The sequence below is a fragment of the Silurus meridionalis genome, chromosome 7, assembly GCF_014805685.1.
Source record: "Silurus meridionalis isolate SWU-2019-XX chromosome 7, ASM1480568v1, whole genome shotgun sequence".
NCBI lineage: Eukaryota > Metazoa > Chordata > Actinopteri > Siluriformes > Siluridae > Silurus > Silurus meridionalis.
The window spans coordinates 20,157,126-20,178,523 of NC_060890.1; the positions used below are offsets into that span (position 1 = coordinate 20,157,126).

The window sequence follows — 21,398 nt, forward strand, 5'->3', positions numbered from 1 at the left end:
CGCGATTAAATTTAATAATTTGTCAATTTTTATTGATTCTCCAGCCAAAATCATGACACTAAAACAGGTAGTATTAATAGCTACTTTTGTCTTAAATACATGTCAGAGCACAAACTTCTTTACTTTAACTTGAGAAAAAAAAATGTATAATCAGTACTTTATTTTTGATCAGAGTATTTTAAAACATGATTATCTGTACTTCTACTTAAGTGAAGAATGGGTACATTTGCAATCTCTGATCCTACCACAGGGAACTATCAATATTACTAATGCAAACCCAAAAGAATGCATACTCCTCTGTCTTCCATGACCTTGCAGACATGTTTGACTTGCTGGTATATTGTCATTGTGATTGGCAATTAACAGTGTAAAGCGATGCCCCCTATCCTCAGAGCACGAGTGCTCTCTTTGACCCCTAGCTTGTAGAATCAGCTGCAGAATCACTAAACTCTAACCAGTAGATCTTCTGAATGACAGGGAGAATGTTTTTCTGTTGTGCCACTCAGAAGCCCTCCAGACCTAAAGCTTACAATTTTTTACGTTTATGAATCCCGCTGCCTCGTGGGGTCCTCGGGGAAGGCCTTTGTAGACATTGTTTGCACTCTGACCACAGCATCCGAACAATCTTGAGATATGTGAAGAAATGAATTTCACTGTGCTGTAAACCATATGAACAAATAAATAACTCTTCTCTTAAAGCCACATTACCGTCGTTTAAAGACAAACGTGTGCCGAATTCTGTTTTAACCAACAGCATTTAAAAACTGCGTGTGCTAAAGTTTGAGATTAAAAAATAGCAACAAACAACAAAAATAACAAATACAAATATGGGGAAACCTCGATATTCGCGACCTCGATAGTTTGTGACTTTTCATTTTTCAACCAAGAAGCCGCAAGTGGCTCGAAAGTTTGGAGTAATATTTTAAAACAGAGCTTGTACTAATAAATTACATAAAAGTATTCTAAAAAGTATATTATTGTATTATTTATTTAAAGTAGTAAATAAAACATTTATGACAAATAATTCACAATTTGTGTTGAGTTTACAGTACAGTGCATGTACAATTCCCCTTGAAAAAGGAAGCATCAAAAGAGGGGAGTCAAAACCTCATGATTTCTTGCTACTCGCGAGGGGTCATGGAACGTAACCCCCACGAGTATCAAAGTTGCACTGTAAATATATAATGAAAGAGACACTTTATGCTTGTCACACATACTTTATAGCACAGTGAAATTCTTTCTTTACATATGCCATCAATTTTGGGAACCTGGGGTCAGCACTGATACAGCGCCGGGTGGCATAGTGGGTAAGAGCCTTGATCAAAGGCCCCAATAGTGGCAGCTTGGCGCTATCGATGCTTAAACCCCGACCTGCTCTACCACCTGTCTTAAGGTGAAAGATGTATTCACCAAAATGGCAATTAATCCAAAACTTGGTCAAAAACTTTTCAACTTCGCTTGTGTCAGTACAGAAACATACCCGAATGTGATATTTAGACCAACTGTAGACAACAAGTGTCTCAGAAGTGTTGTGTTCTGAGTATTGTCCAAGTGAGAAATCTGCTTATTTGTTGCATAAAACTGGTCAAAAGCACAGCTCTTATGACATTTCTGTTAAAGAAAGCTAAGCCAAGCACTTTGCTTGAAATAAGGCTTATTAACAGTGAACTAATAAAAGAAACTCAAACACGTTAATGTCAAAATTTGCACAGCCCTCTAACACATGACCGGGGTTTACAGTATTTCATAGTAAGTGAATAAGTGAGTGCACCCCTCACATTTCAGCAACCATTTTAGTATATCTTCTTAAGGGACAATACTATAGAAATGAAACTTGGATACATTTTAGAGTAGTCAATGTGCAGATTGTATAACAATACGAATTTACTGTCCCCTGATAATAACGCAAAACACAGCCATCATTGTCAAAACAGCTGGCAACACAAGTGAGTACACCCTAAGTGATAACAGCTATATGTCGTGTAACTGTGCAAAGACACGTCCTATTCATCATATTCATGTTTTTTTGTTCAAGCTTTTTTGTCTGCTTAACAGGACAATACAAATTTGTGCATCTTGTATTAGAGCAGTTCAGTGCTTTGAGTACAATTCTCTCATACTGACCACTGGATGTTCAACATGGACCCTCATGGAAAAGATTCTCTGAGGATTTGAGAATTAGAATTGTTGCTCTCAACAAATATGCTGAGGCTATAAGAAGATTGGTAACACCCTGAAACTAAGTTACAGTACAGTGGCCAGGGTCAAACAGAGGTTTTCCAAGATGGGTTCCACTTGGAACAGACCTAGCAAAGGTCCATCGAAAAAGTTAAGTCCTGGTGCTGTGCATCAGGTGCAGAAGCTACAGATGCATGAGTGCTGCAGCATTGCTTAAGGGGTTGCAGAAGTGAAAGGTCTGCTTGTCAGTGCTCAGACCATACACCGCACGCTGCAACAAGTCTGGACATCGTCCCAAAAGGAAGACTCTTCTGAAGCTGGCTTACAAGAAAGTCCGTAAACGGTCTGCTGAAGACAACCTGTCCAAGAGCATGAATTACAGGAACCATACCTTGTGGTCCAATGAGACCAAGATAAACTTTTTTGGATCAGATAATGTCCAGCATGTGTGGCGACACCCTGGTGAGGAGAACCAAGAAAATTGTCTCTTTGGCTTGCCTACAGTCAAGCATGGTGGTGGTAGCATAATGATCTGGGGCTGCATGACTGCTGCTGGTACTGGGAAACATAGATTCCAACATGTACGGTGACATTCTAAAGTAGAACATGATGCCCTCACATTAGAAACTGGGCCAAATGGCAGTTTCACAGCATAATAATGATAGTGATGGTGATGAAGTGGCCAAGTATGTCTCCAGACCTGAACCCTATTGAGCACCTGTGGAGCGCCCTCAAGTGGAAGGTCGAGAAGCGGCATATGTAACATCCAGCAGCTTCTTGAGGTCATTATAGAGAAGTGGAAAAGGGATCCCAGCAACAACCTGTGCAGCTCTGGTGAATTCCATGCGCAGGAGAATTAAGGCAGTGCTGGATAACAATGATGTTCACACACAAATTACTGACACTTTGGACACAGTTTTGCCATGTTCACTAAGGGTGTACTTACTTTCGACTACTCTAAAGTATACCAAAGTTTCATTTCTATAGAATTGTCCCTTGAGACGATGTACTACAATGGTTGCTGAAATGCGAGGGGTGTACTCACCTTTGTGAGATACTGTACCTTAACACTAGGATCATCACACGGTTTCTAAGTACCAATAATAATCATACGATGACAACAGAAAACATTAACTTGTGCAACCACTCCTCTGCTTCTCCATGGCAACGTGACTGATTAACCCGAGAATAAATTCAAACAGAAAAAAGGAGACTTGTTTAGGTGTGTGTGTCCATGTGAGTGTGTGTGTGAGTGCTAGAACGATATGAAATCAGCCACTTAGACCAGCCAAGGGCTAAAGATATTTCCATAAATATGGAAAAACAGCTATGACAGCAGATTTCCTTTCAAAGGGCCATTTAAGAGCCCACACTAAATGATCCTCCCCACCCCCAAATAAAATTAGAAGAAAGACGAGCGGCTAATTTGTCAAATTTGCAGAATGTAAATCCTATCTACAGCCTTGATTTGATTTACGGCCTGTGTGGCAGGATGCTGAGGGCTCGGGGACAGGCGAGCTGTAGAGGAGCGTGCATTACATCTCTTCGCTACATCGCTCTTTACAATCAGTGAACCAGCAGCACATTATTATGTCTCTCTGAAAGAAAATGCAGTGATCAGAAAAAGATGTTCCTTTTACATACAACTTATTATCAACTTCTCTACATGATCCTATTCACAGCGTTTGGTAGACACCTTATACAGAGTGAATTATAATGATCTCATTTATACAAAGGAGGCCTTGCTCAAGGGCCCAGAAACAGGACTTTGGCTATGCTTGGGTATTAACCAGTAAGCACCCCACAGTTTCGTTGTTTTAAACTGTACTGTCAATTCAATGTCATTTTTCCACTAGATATGCTCAGTCAAAATCTTAATAGGACAAGAAGTAACCAAAACAGTGCTAATGGTCACATGTCGTCTCTATTTTCATGGCCAAATGAGCTTCCCAGCTACTTTTAAATACCATCAGCTTCCCGCTAAGCATGCTTTTCGTGTGATACCTACAACCCTGGCTCTTAAAGTGGGATCCAGGGAGACCAGGGATTCTTTTTAACAGTGAAAATCACAAACCACCATCACCATTATTATTACATTTATTCATCTATATGAATTGGTTTTAGGCAAACTTAAAAACATGTAGGCCATTAAATTAATGTCAACAAAGATGATGGAAAGTTCAGGAAAGAGCTATCTGTTTAGAGGGTGGTCCATGAAATGTGTTTTACAATTCAGCAGGTTGATGGTTACAAAAATACTTTAAAAACCCCTCAAAATGGAACAGTCAGAACAGTGGGATCACTTTTTAAAGGCAATGCAAAATTGTATAGCATCTCATTAGAATCCAATAGAGCACAAAAGAAAAAACAAAAAGTTCTGGGTTAGATGATATCCTAAAGCACCTTCTTAAAGTTTTATGTTGGCAAAGGGAAATGCTGTGACCATCTCACATCATAATCGTACTTTTTATTAGGGGTATTTTTTAGTTTTAATATTTAATATTTTTATAGTACCATTATGCAATGGAGAAAAGGTCACCAGGGAATCAGCTGTGTTATTGAAAATATTTGAAAAACCCATAAGCATTGTGTTTGTGCACCAGGAAACATCGTCAAGTTTCAGTCCATTGTCAAAAAAGTGCTATAAAAATAAACTTGAAACTTGATGTTTGTCTCGAAGCAGCTTTACAGAACTTAAGAATGAAAGAAATCTTGAGAGGAACTAAACTCAAAAGTGGGAAACCCCTCCTAATTTGTGTGATATCAAGGGTGTGATTATAAATCTTAAAATCAATACAAAACACTGAGTGAGATCTACCCTGAGTACCAGAGTGTGTGTGATGAGTAATGTTCTTTCTACAGTCTTATACAGTCATATATGTGCATATAATGAAACTTAACCCACCTGAGCTCTTTGGGGTCAAAGACCATTTTGACGTCATTGACGATCGTAGGAACATATTTCAAGGCTGCGCCCTGGAGATGAGAAAAGATGTAAAAAAATAAATATATATATATAAATGTAAGAAAAAATCAGAGTAAGCATGATTATATAATGAAATGTATGAATGATGCACTGTTAGCTTCAGATGAAATTCACTGATAAAAATTGGTTAATATTCAGAGTGAGATGAGAAAACAATGCAGAAGAACGTGTGGGGTGAGGATTTGCATAGTGTACAGTAAACAAATCAACAGAACATTTTTACTGTTTACAAACTGACAGCGACTGTGAATATTATTTCCACAAATCCATCTGTGTTCTCCTAAACCCCACGCAGAAGAGGCTCCCTAACCAGAATCTTCCTCGATGTTTTGTTGCCCAAACGAGTCGGTCAATAACTCTGCGAGTCCCCATGCTGAGCACATAGATTCACAAGCTGTAAATAAGCCTTCACACACTGACAATCAATAGCACAGGAGCAGCTGATGAAGGGGGCAGTATTTTTACCTCTCTCCCTGCTGCTGCGCCGAGTCCGTTTTCATGAGACCACGTAATATTTTTTTCTATTTCTTAAGCCAGTTTTATGAGACAGAGCTTTCAGACACATTCCTATAAGAGTTCAAATCTATTGAGGCATGTGCAAATGATATTAACTACAGTTTTGTGATAAATGTGCACTAAAATGATTTAAATTTTTTCCAGTTTAAGTGCACCTTGCCAGTTTAAGGAACTGTCTGCATTTGACAGAACTGCTTTATCAGAGAATAGAAGTGACCAGTCAGAAGATCAAATTTGGATCGGAAAAACAGAATAAATGCCAAAATAAAATTGTTGCCAGAGCCACTGGATTTCCTTTAATCTGCACTTCTATTAGCTCTTCTAGAGTTTCCTGTATTCTATACTGCTTTCTGATGATTTCTATAATATAATAAGTCAGTAGTGTTAGAGATGGTGTAAGGGGTGCTGGCGCTTGTTTCAAAAATGAGTTATATTTTATCAAGCCAATTAAACAGCACGAATGCGATGAGGAAATCATTTAGACAGTTTCAACACCACAGGAATACTGAAGGCAGGGAAATTCATAACGGGGAATAAGTATTCGAAATACAATATCATACATGTGTGGGTTTCTGATTAATGGCAGTCATGAAAAGAACATAGCTGCTAGGTTTCAGGAAGAAGGCAGCATTTTTATTTTCTCTCCCTGCATCTTCAGAAAAAAATGAATTTGTGGCCTCTGGTGAACAGGTGAGAATAAATTGCTGCTGAGATGCTCGTCTTCTAGCCCGGGGTCGGGTTTAGCGATCGTTAACACGGGAGCTTTGAGTGGGAATCTACAAAGGGGCAGAAACGGCATAAGAGGCTTGTGAAGCTTCTCCTTTGATGGGGTCTCTCGCTCGCACTCGCTCTCTCGCCTCTCTCTATTTTTTTCCCTCCTTCTGATACAGATTAGATTTGACTGAAGAGTCAGCTTTGAAACGAGGGCAGCTCGATTGTTTACCTTTGAAAACTAAAGAACCAAAATGACAGAGTGCAGAACCCACTGTGGCCAGGTTTTGCTCTAAGAACAAAAAGGTGCCACTCGGTTTTTAGAGCTTTGTAATCAAGAGTTGTGTGCCTTGTTTGCTGCCACCGTGTATATACTGCAGTGCTGTGGAGTGAAGTCTGTCTTGTTAAAAACTTGCAGAAGCAGTTAAAGGAAATCCCACAGGAGGAGTAAAGGCTGCTGGCAGAAAAATTGGAGCAAAACAAAAACAACAAAAAAGGAAAAAAAGAAACAGGAGCAAAATGGGGGGCAAAAAAGAAAATCTGTATGAAAAAAAAGAATAAAGAAGGAAAACATGGAATGGGAAGGGACGGAAGGAAGGAAGGAAGGATGGGAGAGAGGGAGGGAGGGAGGAAGGAAGGAAGGATGGGAGGGAGGGAGGGAGGGAGGAAGGAAGGAAGGAAGGAAGGAAGGAAGGAAGGAAGGATGGGAAGGAAGGAAGGAAGGAAGGATGGGAGGGAGGAAGGAAGGAAGAGAAGGATGGGAGGGAGGGAGGGAGGAAGGGAGGGAAGGAAGGAAAAGAAGGATGGGACAGAAGGAAGGAAGAAGGATGGGAGGGAGGGAGGGAGGGAGGAAGGAAGGAAGAGAAGGATGGGAGGGAGGAAGGAAGGAAATCTTGGAGGAATGAGTCTGAAAGAAAGAATCTGTTATTTTTTCTTCTATCAAAACACACACACACACACACACACACACACACACACACACACACACACACACACACACACACACACACACACACACACACACACACACACACACACACACACACACACACACACACACACAGCCACCAGGATGGCAGGTGAATTGTTTCACCGCTCCTCCAGTCAGAGCCGCACTGAATAAAGAGCTTACAATGAAAATTAATTGCACGTCCTGCTACAGGAATCCTTTTCATGCTTCTCTTCTTACTGCTGTCTGTTTGTGTTACACACGCAGAGTGCGAAGGAGACGACGCTTGTGTTAGGATTCAAGGCCATAAATCAGAACAAAAAGTGACAGAAAGAGGAAAAGAACGAGGAAAAGCAATGGCGGAATACCTTGAGGAGCAGCTAAAGAGGACGGGGTCCAAGAGTGACGAGAAGAAAACAGATCAAAGAGAAAAACAGGGGACAAACATACAGATCAGAAAGAAAACAACAGAATCCTAAACACAGCTGGCATGCATCCCTCTACAGCATGAACGATGAAGAACACAAAGCACTAACGAAATATTCAAAGCAGCACATGCGCACGCACACACACACACACACACACACACACACACACACACACACACAGAGGACAGAACATATAACTTCAGACCATAAACAACATAATCCCATGACTAAAGGTATGAATGGAGATGCATTCAACTTTATAGATTTTTTTTCACATTTCTATTCATATATCTTACATTTATATTAAAATCTGTTCCAGCATTACTATGACTCCAAAAAGAGGAGTTTGGTGAAAAGAACCAGTTGATCAGCTCACACTCGAGAAAGTATTAACATGACAAATATCTAGCTTTTATATCGAAATGGAAATCTATCAGTTACATTAAACTTCATCTCGACATAAAAAAATGGACTTGATATGGTATTGGACGTCCTGAACCAACAGAATTATACCTTTTCGTTCTCCGGATAAACCAGAGGTTTGGTAGATTGTTGATAGGTTGTTTTAGGCTTGTGTATAAAGATCTGGGGATGTATCTAGGATTGATTATCATTAAAAAAAGAAAAAGTCCATTACTGGTTCAGCATATTCGCCTTGTATTTCAAACACCGGCCGTGTCTAATCGACTGTCGATTTGATTTTCTGCCAAACCTTTACTCGGCTTTGGGTCTAGAGTTTTATAGATGGAAACTGGTATTACAAAACGGGATGCAACCTTGGATTTGTTGGGGTAAATACACATTTCTTTTTTCCAATATGGCAAAAATATAAAATTCTGATACCTAAAGACGTCTTTATATCCACTTAGTTTGGTTGGAAGGTGGGTGGGGATTTAAAAAGAAACACACTTTTTGTATAGTCATTAAAACTATAACACCACTGATTTTTTATTATACTCAATGTGTCACATATAACACAGTCACACCCTCCAGACTAGATACACACAGAGGCTTCTGGACGATGGGCAGGCAAGGGGGTTCATGAATTGGCTTAAAAACCATCCGAATCAGAAAGTGTTCAAACTGAAGAAATTCCTGAAGGAAGTTCCCCTAATAAATGAGCTTTACATTAATTAGCCATTTGTGTGATGCACCTCATCGGAAGGCGACTGTGTGCTCATGTACCTTGACCATGCTGGTGCTCTCAGCTTCGCTGTTCATCATTTCCCCGAACGAGGAGAAGAGCTCCCTTACTGACTCCATAAAGTCTGATTCTCCTTTATTCTCATACAGTCTGTGGACCGAAACACACACACACACACACACACACACACACACACACACACACACACACACACACACACACACACAAACACACCTTGTTTAAGCTGCATGATAAACAAAACCTTTGAGATAAATACCAGCTGGTGCATCCCTGTCCTCCGATGATAGTCTAGCCTGTGTGTGTGTGTGTGTGTGTGTGTGTGTGTGTGTGTGTGTGTGTGTAGTATGCTAATGCTGCATATTAATAGAACCTGACCACCAGAGTTGCATCCAAAACAATGCCCCAGAACAGAAACACATGTATATTTATTAAAATATGAGTAGGATCTGAAACACAGTCTATTCCTCTTCAGGTCTTTATTAAAATGCTGAAGATAAATAATTTCTTTCAGGATGTGTGTGCGCTGATTTCAGACAGGACTGTGATGTCTGCGTTCGAAGACAAAAACCAGATTATGAAATCAAAACGCTTTTCTAAACTATATAGTTTTGGATTGCCTGGCTATATTTTACAACCTTGAATTTTTTTTTTTTATGAATTTATAAATTCTCATTTCTTGTTGAATTTTCCTGGAGAAAATAGCATCGATTAAATTGGTAATGACAAATCTATTAAATAAATTAATTAATCGAATAAGTTTATAAATATCAAGATATCTGTGTCTTTTAAAACTGAAATTGCATATGTAAATTGATTAAAGAAAAAAAAAAAAAAGTCAGATCCAAAGCAAAAAAAAGAATATAAAAGAAAATAAACCCAATTCCCAAATGCTATAAATAATCATCATATGAAAGACTCGCACAGCAGCGTAGGAACAGGTACACCCTAACCACTCTGCTGAAGGCTTTTAATGAATAAGCTCTCCCGCATAAAGGACAGTGCGTTCTTTCCCCGTGGGTCTGGAGCTCATCACTTCCTGTGAACTCAATTTATCGAGGGGTCATTACGCTGCACAGCAACGACCCAAAACCAACCCGCAGCCTCCTTCGTTACCTGCCAGGCTGTTAGATTGGACAAGAGATGAGATAGATATGACAAAAGCTCCATTCCAGCCCAGGATCCAACATAAAACAGGTGAGTGAATTCCTTTTTAAGTTATAAATTAGATGGTTGCTTCTCTGAGCACTGAAAAATATCAATGCAGGATTTGGTCTAACAACAAGAATATGTAATATATTATATATTTATTATACACAAACACACACAAGTAAGGCCTTTCTCCTCAATATGGCCTACTCTTTAGTTCTGGTGGTTCCAAACTTCTTCTATTTACATATGATTGAGACATTGGGACTTTATGGGACTGAAATCTTCCTGTATCCTTCCCCAGGTCTGTGCCTTGAAACACTCATGTCTCAGGTCTACACAGGAATCCTGATCATTAGGGGGGGAAGTAATTGGCCATTTTTTAATAAAGGAAAATTACAGTACATAAATTAGCAAAACAGAGAAGTTTATAGTACCGCACTGTATAAAGAAGGGGGCGGAGCATACGCTGCTATTTTTGCCTCCTATGCAAAACTTATAATATGCGTAGAATTTTGTCGTATCACCAAAGTTATCTTATGATAAAAAAAAAAAAAAAAAAAACATTGATTTTATCATTATAACCTGGGCACTATATGTAATGTACCCATATCTACATCCAAGTCACCAGTGCTCCAATACTCAAGTCATTATTGGAGTGTTCATCATACACCACACATACATACATACATACACATATATATATACACACATTATATATATATATATATATATATATATATATATATATATATATATATATATATATATATATATATATATGTATGTATGTATGTGTGGTGTATGATGAATATATATATATATATATATATATATATATATATATATATATATATATATATATATATATATATATTTTTTTTTTTTTTTAACCCTAATTTAGATGCCAGATTAGAGATAGTCTCTAGAATAATTTAATTAGACCTGCCAGACAGCAGCCTTGCAGAGACCAGACATCAGAATGTGATTCCCAGACAGCTGTCTACAGGTGTAATGTGGGAAATTAAAGATGATGCTAAGCAAGTGTTCATAAAGGCGATAAAAAAAATATAGTACATTGTAATTCGTGATTAAAAAACAGTTCTAGGCAGTTAAAATTATTTTCTTTTTAAAAGGAACACTCTTTCCAAAAGGCGCACAAGTAGAATTATAATTATCATGAGAAATGAAAGCAATATGATAAAAGATCCATTGTGCAGTTTAGTGAACTATTACGAATATTTGCAATAAGTTACGCTACTCATTGTTCTGGCATGATGCAAGATTTTCATTAAGAGTTGATTCCTAGGAAGTACACTGACTTTTCACATGCAGATCGATAAATACATAATTTTGATTCAACTAAATATTCTTTCAACATGGAATTTAGCCTGTTAAGTCTTTGTTGCTAGGTAACATGAGGGTCAATGATTAGGGTATTATATGGACAGAACAATGGTTTAAGTGTACCTTTTTGTTGTTTGACTGTTTTGCTTGAAACCAAAATGAAGTTATTGAAATGCGTTCAGTTACTGTGTGCATATAACAGAGATTTTACAAAAACCTCAGAGACATACAGATTAAAAAAAAAAAAAAAAAAAAAGGAAACATACTGGTTGAAGAGGACTCGAGATCGCACAATGAACTTGAAGATGTACTCCAGAGCCTTCATGGCCTTCAACAGTTGGTCTGTCAACTTCTCCGCATGGTCCACGTAGTTCTTCAAAACCTTTGTCAGTTTCCTTTAAAAATCATACACCCCACACAATAAACGTACACGTGTCACATGTAATGCCCGAGCCTTACATCCTTACCAATTGTACCAGTTGCTGTTTTTTACTTTAATAATTTAGCTGCTCATAATGATGAATTTCACTCACGTGTAAGCCAGGGTGGCACTGAAGTGTTTCCGGATGTACGTCTCCAAAACAGGGTTGAAGTGCTGGAACTTTCTGTCTGCTATCAATCCAATGATAAACACCTAGTCAAGACAAAATCATGTGTCAGAAAATGCAATCTGGCAAACAGCAAATTTTTATTATTAATATTTTGATCACCCTTAAAGAGTAAAGCAATCAAAAAATACGACTCAAGACAAAAATCAGAGTCTTTAGAGTGATTTAAAGACTTTCTACTGACCAACAAGCATCAAAACCAACAAGAAACATTTTATACCCTATTTAGTCTGAAGAAGTCTGGCTAACAAGTTTTTATTTCTATAGCTGCTGCTGCTTCTTCTTTCGGCTGCTCATATTAGGGGTTGCCACAGCGGATCCGTCTTCACACCCCCCTGTCCTCTACATCTGCCTCGGTCACACCAACTACCTGCATGTCTTCCTTCACCACATCCATAAACCTCCTCCCGCATCTCCTCGTACTCCTGCCTCGTTTGCTCATCACTCTGTCGATCCCAATTCTGTTTTGCCAACCTCTTCTCCTTATGCTGTCCTGCACTTCCTCATTCCACCACCATGTCTCTTTGTCTTCCTTTCTATTTTCAGAAATCACACCAAGTACCTTCCAAGCTGTCTCCCTTATCACTTCAGCAGTAGTTGCCAGCACCTTTTCACCACCACCGAGCCCCTGGCTTTTATTTCTATAGCACTTTTCACAATGAACATTGTCTCAAAGCAGCTTTACAGAACTTAAGAATTAAAGAGAATGATGTGTATTTATCCCTGATAATAAAGCCTGGGGGCGACTGTGGCAAGGAAACACTCCCTTAGATGAATGAGGAAGAAACCTTGAGAGGAACCAGACTCAAAAGGGAAACCCTTCGTCATTTGGGTGACATCAAGAGGGTGATTATAAATCTGAAAATCAATACAAAACACTGGAGAGTGAGAACTACCATGAATACCATGAATTCTACAGAAGCAGTTTATGCGGTTACTTCTGTGACAGATGTTTTTTGTCAGTTACATGACAAAGAGTACATTTTTGTTAGAACCTCGAGATAAAAAAAAATTTATAAATTAAAAAAAAAGTAGAAAGAAAGAAAGCTGGTGTAAAAAAAAAAAAGAAAAAATGTTTTAATAAATGTATAGGTTTCTAAGACTTTTAAACATTTACATTCACAACTTGTTCGGGGGAAAAAACAGAACAGTATAATGTGGCATTGTTCATTCATTTTATAAAATATGTTGATGCTTAGACATTTCTTTGATATAAGAATACTACCACACTAATTTATATGAAGTGCATCTCCTAATAATGTAAACTCAACTGATACAGTAACAAACTTAATAATACCTTCAAAATATATACAGTAAATGATGCAAAAGTGTAGCACGGACTGTTTCTAAGCTCGGATACGCAATACAAAAGCATAGCGCTTTGCTAAAAGGCGAGAAGCAAGAAACAACTCGTCCAATTAGATTGCCAGCATTCCATTAAACTTTTTCAGTGTGGAAGCGTTATGGTTATGAAAAACAAGCCTAAAGCATATTTCACAATGCATAACAAGCGTTTAATTACATGTTCCAATAGCACTCTGGCAAAGTGTCTTCAGTAAAGACAAAAACATGGTGCGAGTGAAAAGAAAAGTGAAAAGAAGAAAGAAAGAAAAAAAAACACAAACCACTATCTTAAAAAAATAACTAGAAGCATCATGAGTTTCAAATTAAAGAATTGTATTCTTTTAACGTATCAAACTGTTTCATCAGTTTGGGACCGTCTTTATTTGCGTCGTCTGGGGCCTGACAGGAAAACACCAACCAGCTTCTGCTTATCCAGTCTTATTCAATTTTTTCAAACTGTGCATGTCTGTATGGATTGTTTTTTAAAGGCTGGTGGCTGAATTTATTTCAGGGCCAGAAAATGTAAATGGCTACAAAGTCCCACTTATCTTTGGAACAATGTGTCTGCTTCATCAACATGCTTTCAACATGCAACATGCTTTTTACAGTTTCTATAAATGATCATCATTAAATGGTTTTAATGTGTGTATTGTACACAGGTCTTACCAAGGCATCGAACACCAGTGTGTCAAACGTGTCACTGTCAGAGTTTTCCATCATTATGTTGAATAACGCATCCAGGGTGTCCTGCAAGAACTGGAAACATACAAACAGCGTTTAAAGTCATTATTGTGCGCTGTATTTTATCATATGCAGGATCTGAGCTGCTCGCTGAAAGCAAATAAATAGATTAATAGATGAATAAAATCAAAGAATCCATGTCTTATGGTTCTAAAATATCCATAATACATTGCCACATGCTGCATAGTGTGACTGAGGCATTAAGGCTTGCGCAAAATGCTGTGGAGCTGCAGAATCGTTAGGCAGCAGTGACTGGAAATGTGAAGCTGCCAATTAGACACAGGGAAGAAAAAATATATTTCTAAATTCCAGGAAAGTCTGTTTAAAAAAACGAGAAAAAACACATCAGAGTACAAGTTCAAAGGAACCACAATGGCCAACGAGGACGACAGGCAATGGCATGAATAACAACTGGCACCCCAATTATCCTGCTCTTAAAGTTTTACTCTGCCAACACTAAGCACTACTTTATGGAGAAAACATTTTCAACCTGTAAACTAATACTCATTGTTAGAAAAAGCTTTATATGAGTTTGGAAAGGGTTTTCAAACATAAATAAATAAATGAAAAATGTATCAAATCTTTAAAATTGCTCAAGAGCACTCACTGTCCAAAATGAACCATCTTGAAGGTTCAAGTAATAGTTCACCTCATATAAAGTACTGGTACATTGCTTCTAGACATACACAGATTTCACAACTATTTGTTCCCGTAGGCTAGTATTTCCGCCAGATTGCTTAGGCACGCGCACCGACACGTGATCCTAATCCAGCAGTTATTTTAGCACTGGTGTTTACACAGTGTACAAGTTCAAACAGGTACAACCTGCATAAAAAAAAAACCCCAACAATACACTCTGAGGGAGAACGGGTAGCAAATATGCTATCTCTACTGAGATTTTTAAAGAGAACTTCCTATATACATTTATGCTAAGCACCAGTGCTAGAATCTGATATGTAGGATGTTGTCTGGTCTGGCTCACGAAAACCTGAATCACAAATTCACTTTGAGATAAACCTTTGGAGAAATGAGGCTCATGTTTTATGTGCGCGTCTCCGCGTCTTCCTCTCGTACACACGGTAAATCAGTCTGACGCGCGCCGCCTTGACTCAGGATTAGAGCGCTCACAATGGAGGTCACAGCGGGGGAGAGAAAATACATTTTTCTATTCCAGCAGGATTTTTCTCTTAACCGTCCATCTCCCATTGATTATTTTTCGTCCTCAAGCTGCGAGCTAAACCAGCCTGCTAGAACCACACAGAGATACAGTGCTGCTTGGATACAAAGAGAACACAGCCGTGTTATCTGAACCCTCAGAGGAGAACCCGTGCTTTGGAATGTTTCGGATGAAAAAAAAATCTGATCTCAGTGCAGAGGGGTAGAGTGAAAACTGGTGAAACCTTAAAAACCCCGGGAAAGAATTCTAGTTGATTTCTCACCATCTTGAAAATCAGTGTTAAGTCCACCACATACTGTTAAGCAGTGCATGGAATACTGGTGTATATTTGTCTACACATAAGATGTTGCTTTAGATAAAAAGGAACAATTGTTTGTTTTTGTAACAATTACTCCAGCTGTAGCGTTTGTAAGTAAAAGATTTTGTGTATTCAAGTTTTTACTTCAGAAAAAATGATCTAAGGTCACATTAAGACAGAAAAAGCACGACTACGGAGAAACGGTGAAATGGGGGTAGGAGGAGTCAGGTGCGAGTACCTGTGAGGTCAAAACACAACGCACTGCCGACCATTTCAGATTTATATAATAACTGTTTCATTAGTCATTTTTTCCCCTCTTGAGGCAAAAATTTAACTGCTATATCGTATATTTTGAGAGGTTACTCATAACTGTGGATGCTGATGTGAAATTGCAGAGCTCCTACACATCATGCGAGAAGAGTGGCAGGCCACTGAAAAACAGTGCCATGAACCCTACTTTTAGATTTTGATTGTTCCCGTTCAAACCAATATCGAATTATACTTCTAAAAGTCCTAATAAAAAAAATCATATTCAACACAATGTTGTTTTTTTTTTCTTTTCACTAAAACGAGCCAAACCAGTCTAGACTTGCATTAGATCACTGTTGAAACAAACATCGTTGAAAACATCCAAAGTCGCTAAAAGAACAAGAGAGAGAGAGAGAGCACATTTCGGCATCTTTGCTCCTGTACTACTAGAGGTTCAAACAATTCTCCAGACGCCCCGGTGGGATGAGACGGATGCATGAGAGTCGCTACATAACGTGCTTAGCAGCTAAATCGCTTTAGCTCGAAGATGTTCTGAAGAATAATGTATGGATTCGATATTGCACACGTACGTTATGAACCCGTAACCTTGTGATGCATCTTTCATGGTGCTATGTATGTCCAAGGTTCTGTCTCTCTAATCTAGGGATATACTTTCAGCTGTGGTACTTCTATTAGAAATGGCTGCTGGACTCTACTGCTAATCGATAGCACATGATAAAGGGCTTCTCAGCAGGACAGTATTAATATTCCTAATGCCATCAGTGAAATGGAAATGTTTTATGGGCATATTTAATATATTGTTGTTACAAGGCTAAATAAAACCCCCACGTTATATTAGAACCTTGGCCAATACGTTACCAGTAAACCTGATCATAAATCTTTAGTGATAAGATATAGATAAAAGCATACACACCTTGACCACTTCTCCTCCGTCAACCTTCATTAGGTGACACAGGTTCTGCTGGAGCAGGCTGGTGTTCGAGCGCCATTTCAGCAAGCCAAGCAGATCCACTACAAAAAAAAAAAAAAAAAACATAAATAAATCGTCGACATGCGGTGGGGTGAATAATCGTACGAGCCGATTTCGAGACAGAGAACGGCGGAGACAAAGTTAGTTGGAAACATTTTCGAAGTAAAAGCCGCCCTAATGAGGTTCAACAACGATGTGGTGATTTGTCATCGTGCTAAATGTTTCGGACCCCTCCCAATTACTCACATATAAATGGTATAACAATACAATCACCCTTTTCTTCAACTGCCTTGAGAAGTTTGGACCAGTGATGTGATTAAATGTAAGCCTTCGTTCAAGACGAGATCTTCATTAGGAATTCATTCTTTTACACTGCTGATGCTATGCGAGGACACGAGGACGTTTTCAAAGCACTTGTGATTTCTCATGAATGCAAATACACCCACACATGGTATGCACAGAAGTGTGTGAATTTGTTGTTGTAGCTCTATGTTGTGTGATAGAGCTCTACGTTGTTTAATGTAGCACACTAGGGTTCTGGAGAAACGTTGTCTAATTTCACGGTGTACCGAGTCAGCTACTGTATATATGGTAGAAATGACAATAAAAGCTTCTTGGCTTGACATGGGGAAAATAAATGAGCCGATATTGCTACTCTCCTGGAAACAAAGGTGACTTTTTCTCGTCGCGCCGAAGGTATTGTCGAGGGTACCATCAATCTTTTGGAGCTTTAATATTCGCTGGACACCTGGAAACAGCTTTAAAAAGAAGGTACGTAATTGGTCCTTAAGGACCACCTAACTGAAAGCGGGATTTGTGTACGCAAAAGCGATCACAAATAAAAGGCAGAATTGAAGTTTGCTTGATGGCACTACCCCCAGCAACAGGGAGAAATTTGGTATCACAGTTTCTGAATGTGTAATTGCTAGTTTCCAGAATACTTTCACACCATTTGTAGTAGAACACTAGCAGGAAAACACATGAAGCGTGACATTTAACATGCTCTCGTGCCTCCTCTATTATCAGGCACAAACGAAGCTGGTTAATTAAGATTCGTTACATGTAGCTTACAACTAACTAGGATGTTAAGCATTAGACCATGTAATGCGACAAGGTTTGCCAATTCACAAGAGCTCTGCGTAACATTTTCACGAGCAACAGCGAAGCACATTCTTGCCACCAAACACATCTATTTACCACTATCCTGCTGCAGTGTACTGTGCACTGATTCATCTTCAATGTGTCCACAAAATACATAATAGTGCACTATGTGGGGTGAGGATTTAGAAATAGGGCAACTCCCAGTAACTCTCCTTCACCTCATTATTGAACTGATAGCAATATGTAGTATCTATTGAGAGCCATATAGCTCTATAGCTGTATACACTATTGCTCGAGGACATTGTTTTATTGTTGGTGTAATTGCTCTACACTTCCAGCCAGCTTTTCAGGTGTGCCTGACAGTACAGTGGCCGATTTATCAAATGACAGAGCCAGGTTTAGAGAGCGTCCCCAAGATCATTTGTGGAGATTTAATTAACCGTTTAAAGCACAACAACGTTGGTAAAAGCAGATACCTTCTACTATAGACAACCACAGAAACAATCTATATGAGGCAGCAAGAACGAATTTGCAGAGAAATGTGATGACTTGAAATTATGTACCACATTTAATCAGATTTAAATGTGTGTTTTAAATTGAATTTATCACCAACTATTGCAGTAACAGTAAAATTAAAAAAAAGTCACGGTCCAATGCTTTAAATTAAGACCGTTTATAGGATGGAAGGGAAGGGTAGATGGGAAGGAAGGAAGGAAGGAAGGAAGGAAGGAAGGAAGGGAAAAAGGGAAGAAAGGAAGGAAGGGAGAAGGGAAGGAACGAAGGAAGGAAGGGCAAGAGATCGACATGCTGCCTTCCTTTTTTAGCGATGGCATGCAAGCTCCCTAAAAATGCACAAAGATACTGTAAAGCATTTCTGACATGTTAAAAAAACATCCGTCTCCTATTGAACTTACAGTTATACATCTTTACCAAGGTTTCAATCCCCACAAACTCTGTGAAGCATGCAACTTTCCTCCTTCACACAGCAAACACATCCATCTTGTTTTGGGTGTTTTTTTGTACATTTCTATTCTCCTCACGATTGTACAGGATTGAGGCCTTAAGTAAATAATAAAAAAAAAACAAATAGAGGAAAAAAAAAAAAAAAACGCTTCACTACAATTTCTTATATTGGTGGCTACAGAATGAGTAAAGTGTGTATTTTTGTTCACTCACTAAACGGATTTGATCAATTCTGTAAGCCTGTATATAACCTGGTAGAGTACACCATCTTCCAAGACTAATACTGCCCATAACAGCTCTGGGGAAAAAGGCTTTACAGTTGTGTAATCTTTCCGAGAAACACTCTTCGCTTCAAGCTGGCATGTAAGTTAAAACGTATGTGTGCTGTGAACGATAAAAAAAAAGTGACACGGTCTGTGCAGTTTAGGACATTTTAATAGATTTCATAGTTCCCATGTGGACCTTCAATTCATCTATTCTCTTCTTCATAACCATCCACCGTGAGACATGTAGCCATCTCTTGATGGCAGGAGGGATTGACATTTAATGCTCACCCCAACATGAGACCAAAGAGGCATAAATCTACAGAAGCCGAGAAGCGAGGTGAAGCTGCGTACATCAGCATGCTTTGGTTTGAAGACTTTTAAACGTATAGGGCAAGAGGGAGGTCTGCTGCATGGGGGTGCTGAATCAAATTAAGGCTCAGGGCTTCAAAAAAACATGTTTTCTTCACATAGCCACATTTCTCAAGAGCAGAAATGCAATCAAATTTTGGTATAAAAACGAATAAACCTAATTGTGCTCTGTTTTGGTGCTGTACACTGCCCAGTAATGTACAGGCAAAATGTTTTTAGACTATCTGTAACTAATATATAAAATAAAACCAGGATCTGACTTCAGGTACTGGGTTACTGATCAGAATGTCACTGCCAAGCTACCAATGTTGGTCCCTTGAGCAAAGGTTCCAAGTTCCAGTCTCTTAAGCTTCCCTGCTCTGGGGTGCCATATCATGGCTGTCCCTCTGCTTGGACTCCAGCATCCTAAACTACCAGAGACATGCGAGGGAAAGAATTTCACTGTGCCATAATGTGTGTGAAAGTTGTCGTCTTCTGACTTTGTACACAACCTGATTTTGCGCAAGTTCGTTATTACACAAACATTTGGTTGAAACCCAAGAAAACACGACACTCTGAGAATAACGTCCGTACCGTGAAGCTTCGTCGTGGCAGCACCGTATTGCAAGAATGCGTTTCCTTTGCGGGAAGTGGAAAACTGAGAATGTCAGTGTGGAGGACAAGCTGAATGACGCCCCCTAAAAAGCACTCCAAGAAGAAGCCTGTCTCCAAAACACCATTGGGTAATGCCCTATATACGAAATGATATAAATTCTATATACAGACATTTGGAATTTGACCTAAATAAGTTTAAGTTGGAGGTTTTAGACACTGGAATCATGAACCTTTCAGGTCATATTCAAATATTTAGCTTTGAATGTAATAGCAGGAATATTAAAAAACTATTATATACTAAATAAATATGCTAGACTTTCAGACAGCAGTCTGGGGACTCGAAATTGTTGCTGTTTTTATTGCCAAAACCAACACAACCTCGCAATTGTTTTCATATTTCATTATTATGGCATCATTAGTAGACAGTCTCCATCGCCGTGTGTTTTCTGATCTCATAATTTCTCTTGGCAAACTCGATTATATAACTTGCGTCAAATGTTATGATTGTTTAGGATATTTGCGTGTAATTAGTTGTCTATCGTGTTTGTCTGAACGTCGCATTATTGCTGTATGAGACACGTTTGTCACGACTGTCGCATGCGATACAATATTTAGAGAAAAATATACAGAAATATCACCAGGGAACCTGCTTCAGTCTTCTGAGAAAGAGGAGAAAAAAAAACTGAAGCTTGTGAAATAATTCGCCTCTCGGAAGGATAATGATCCAAAGTGCAAGGCCAAAGCAACATTGGAGTGGCTCAAAAACAAAAAGTCCTACAGGGTTTTTTTTTCCAATCCTATTGAGAATCACTGTCACTATTAGAAAACTTCAGTCCCCAAAACAACCTGAACAACCGGGAACAAATCTGCAAAGAATAATGAGCCAAAATCACTTATAATTAAAAAACTTCTCAACAAAAAAAGGTCACCTTGCATTACCTGATTTTAAGGTTCTGAACAGAATGAATTGTAAATGCGTCATCTGTAATTCAGTAAATTGAGATATTCTTTTCTCAAATATATTCAGTGCCATCCAAATAAAACATATAAAGCTGCTTATTTACGGCAAAAAAAAGTCAGAGAATGTTAAAAGTGTAAACAGAGAGAGAAGGAGAAATGTGTAGAAGATTTGCGTAAGGGGTAAAAAAAATAAAAATAAATAAATAAACCAAAAAAAAAAAAAAATAGATGAGAAAGCTAGAAGGAAAATTAGCAGTCAGGAGAAAGCTGTCGCACAGGGAAAAGACCGGATGGGCGCTGTCTTTCTGCCA

General features: G+C 38.7%; 2 protein-coding genes across 3 annotated transcripts in view; one reads left to right on the plus strand and one right to left on the minus strand.

Annotated features, from left to right (window-relative positions):
- Nucleotides 1-7,851, plus strand: part of LOC124388371 (inhibitory synaptic factor 2A) — a 72,467-nt gene extending 64,616 nt beyond the window's left edge. Inside the window, exon 4 of the mRNA XM_046852924.1 lies at nucleotides 7,608-7,851. Coding sequence (XP_046708880.1) covers nucleotides 7,608-7,635 — 28 coding nt within the window. The 3' untranslated portion in view covers nucleotides 7,636-7,851. The remainder of the gene's footprint in view (nucleotides 1-7,607) is intronic.
- dock1 (dedicator of cytokinesis 1) overlaps nucleotides 1-21,398 on the minus strand; it is a 269,769-nt gene that overhangs the window by 172,535 nt on the left and 75,836 nt on the right. For both annotated transcript variants that reach the window (XM_046852922.1, XM_046852921.1), the window contains exons 19-24: nucleotides 16,778-16,875; nucleotides 14,045-14,134; nucleotides 11,960-12,060; nucleotides 11,693-11,821; nucleotides 8,954-9,062; nucleotides 5,084-5,154 (exon numbers count right to left, since the gene is read on the minus strand). In XM_046852922.1, coding sequence (XP_046708878.1) covers nucleotides 5,084-5,154; nucleotides 8,954-9,062; nucleotides 11,693-11,821; nucleotides 11,960-12,060; nucleotides 14,045-14,134; nucleotides 16,778-16,875 — 598 coding nt within the window. The remainder of the gene's footprint in view (nucleotides 1-5,083; nucleotides 5,155-8,953; nucleotides 9,063-11,692; nucleotides 11,822-11,959; nucleotides 12,061-14,044; nucleotides 14,135-16,777; nucleotides 16,876-21,398) is intronic.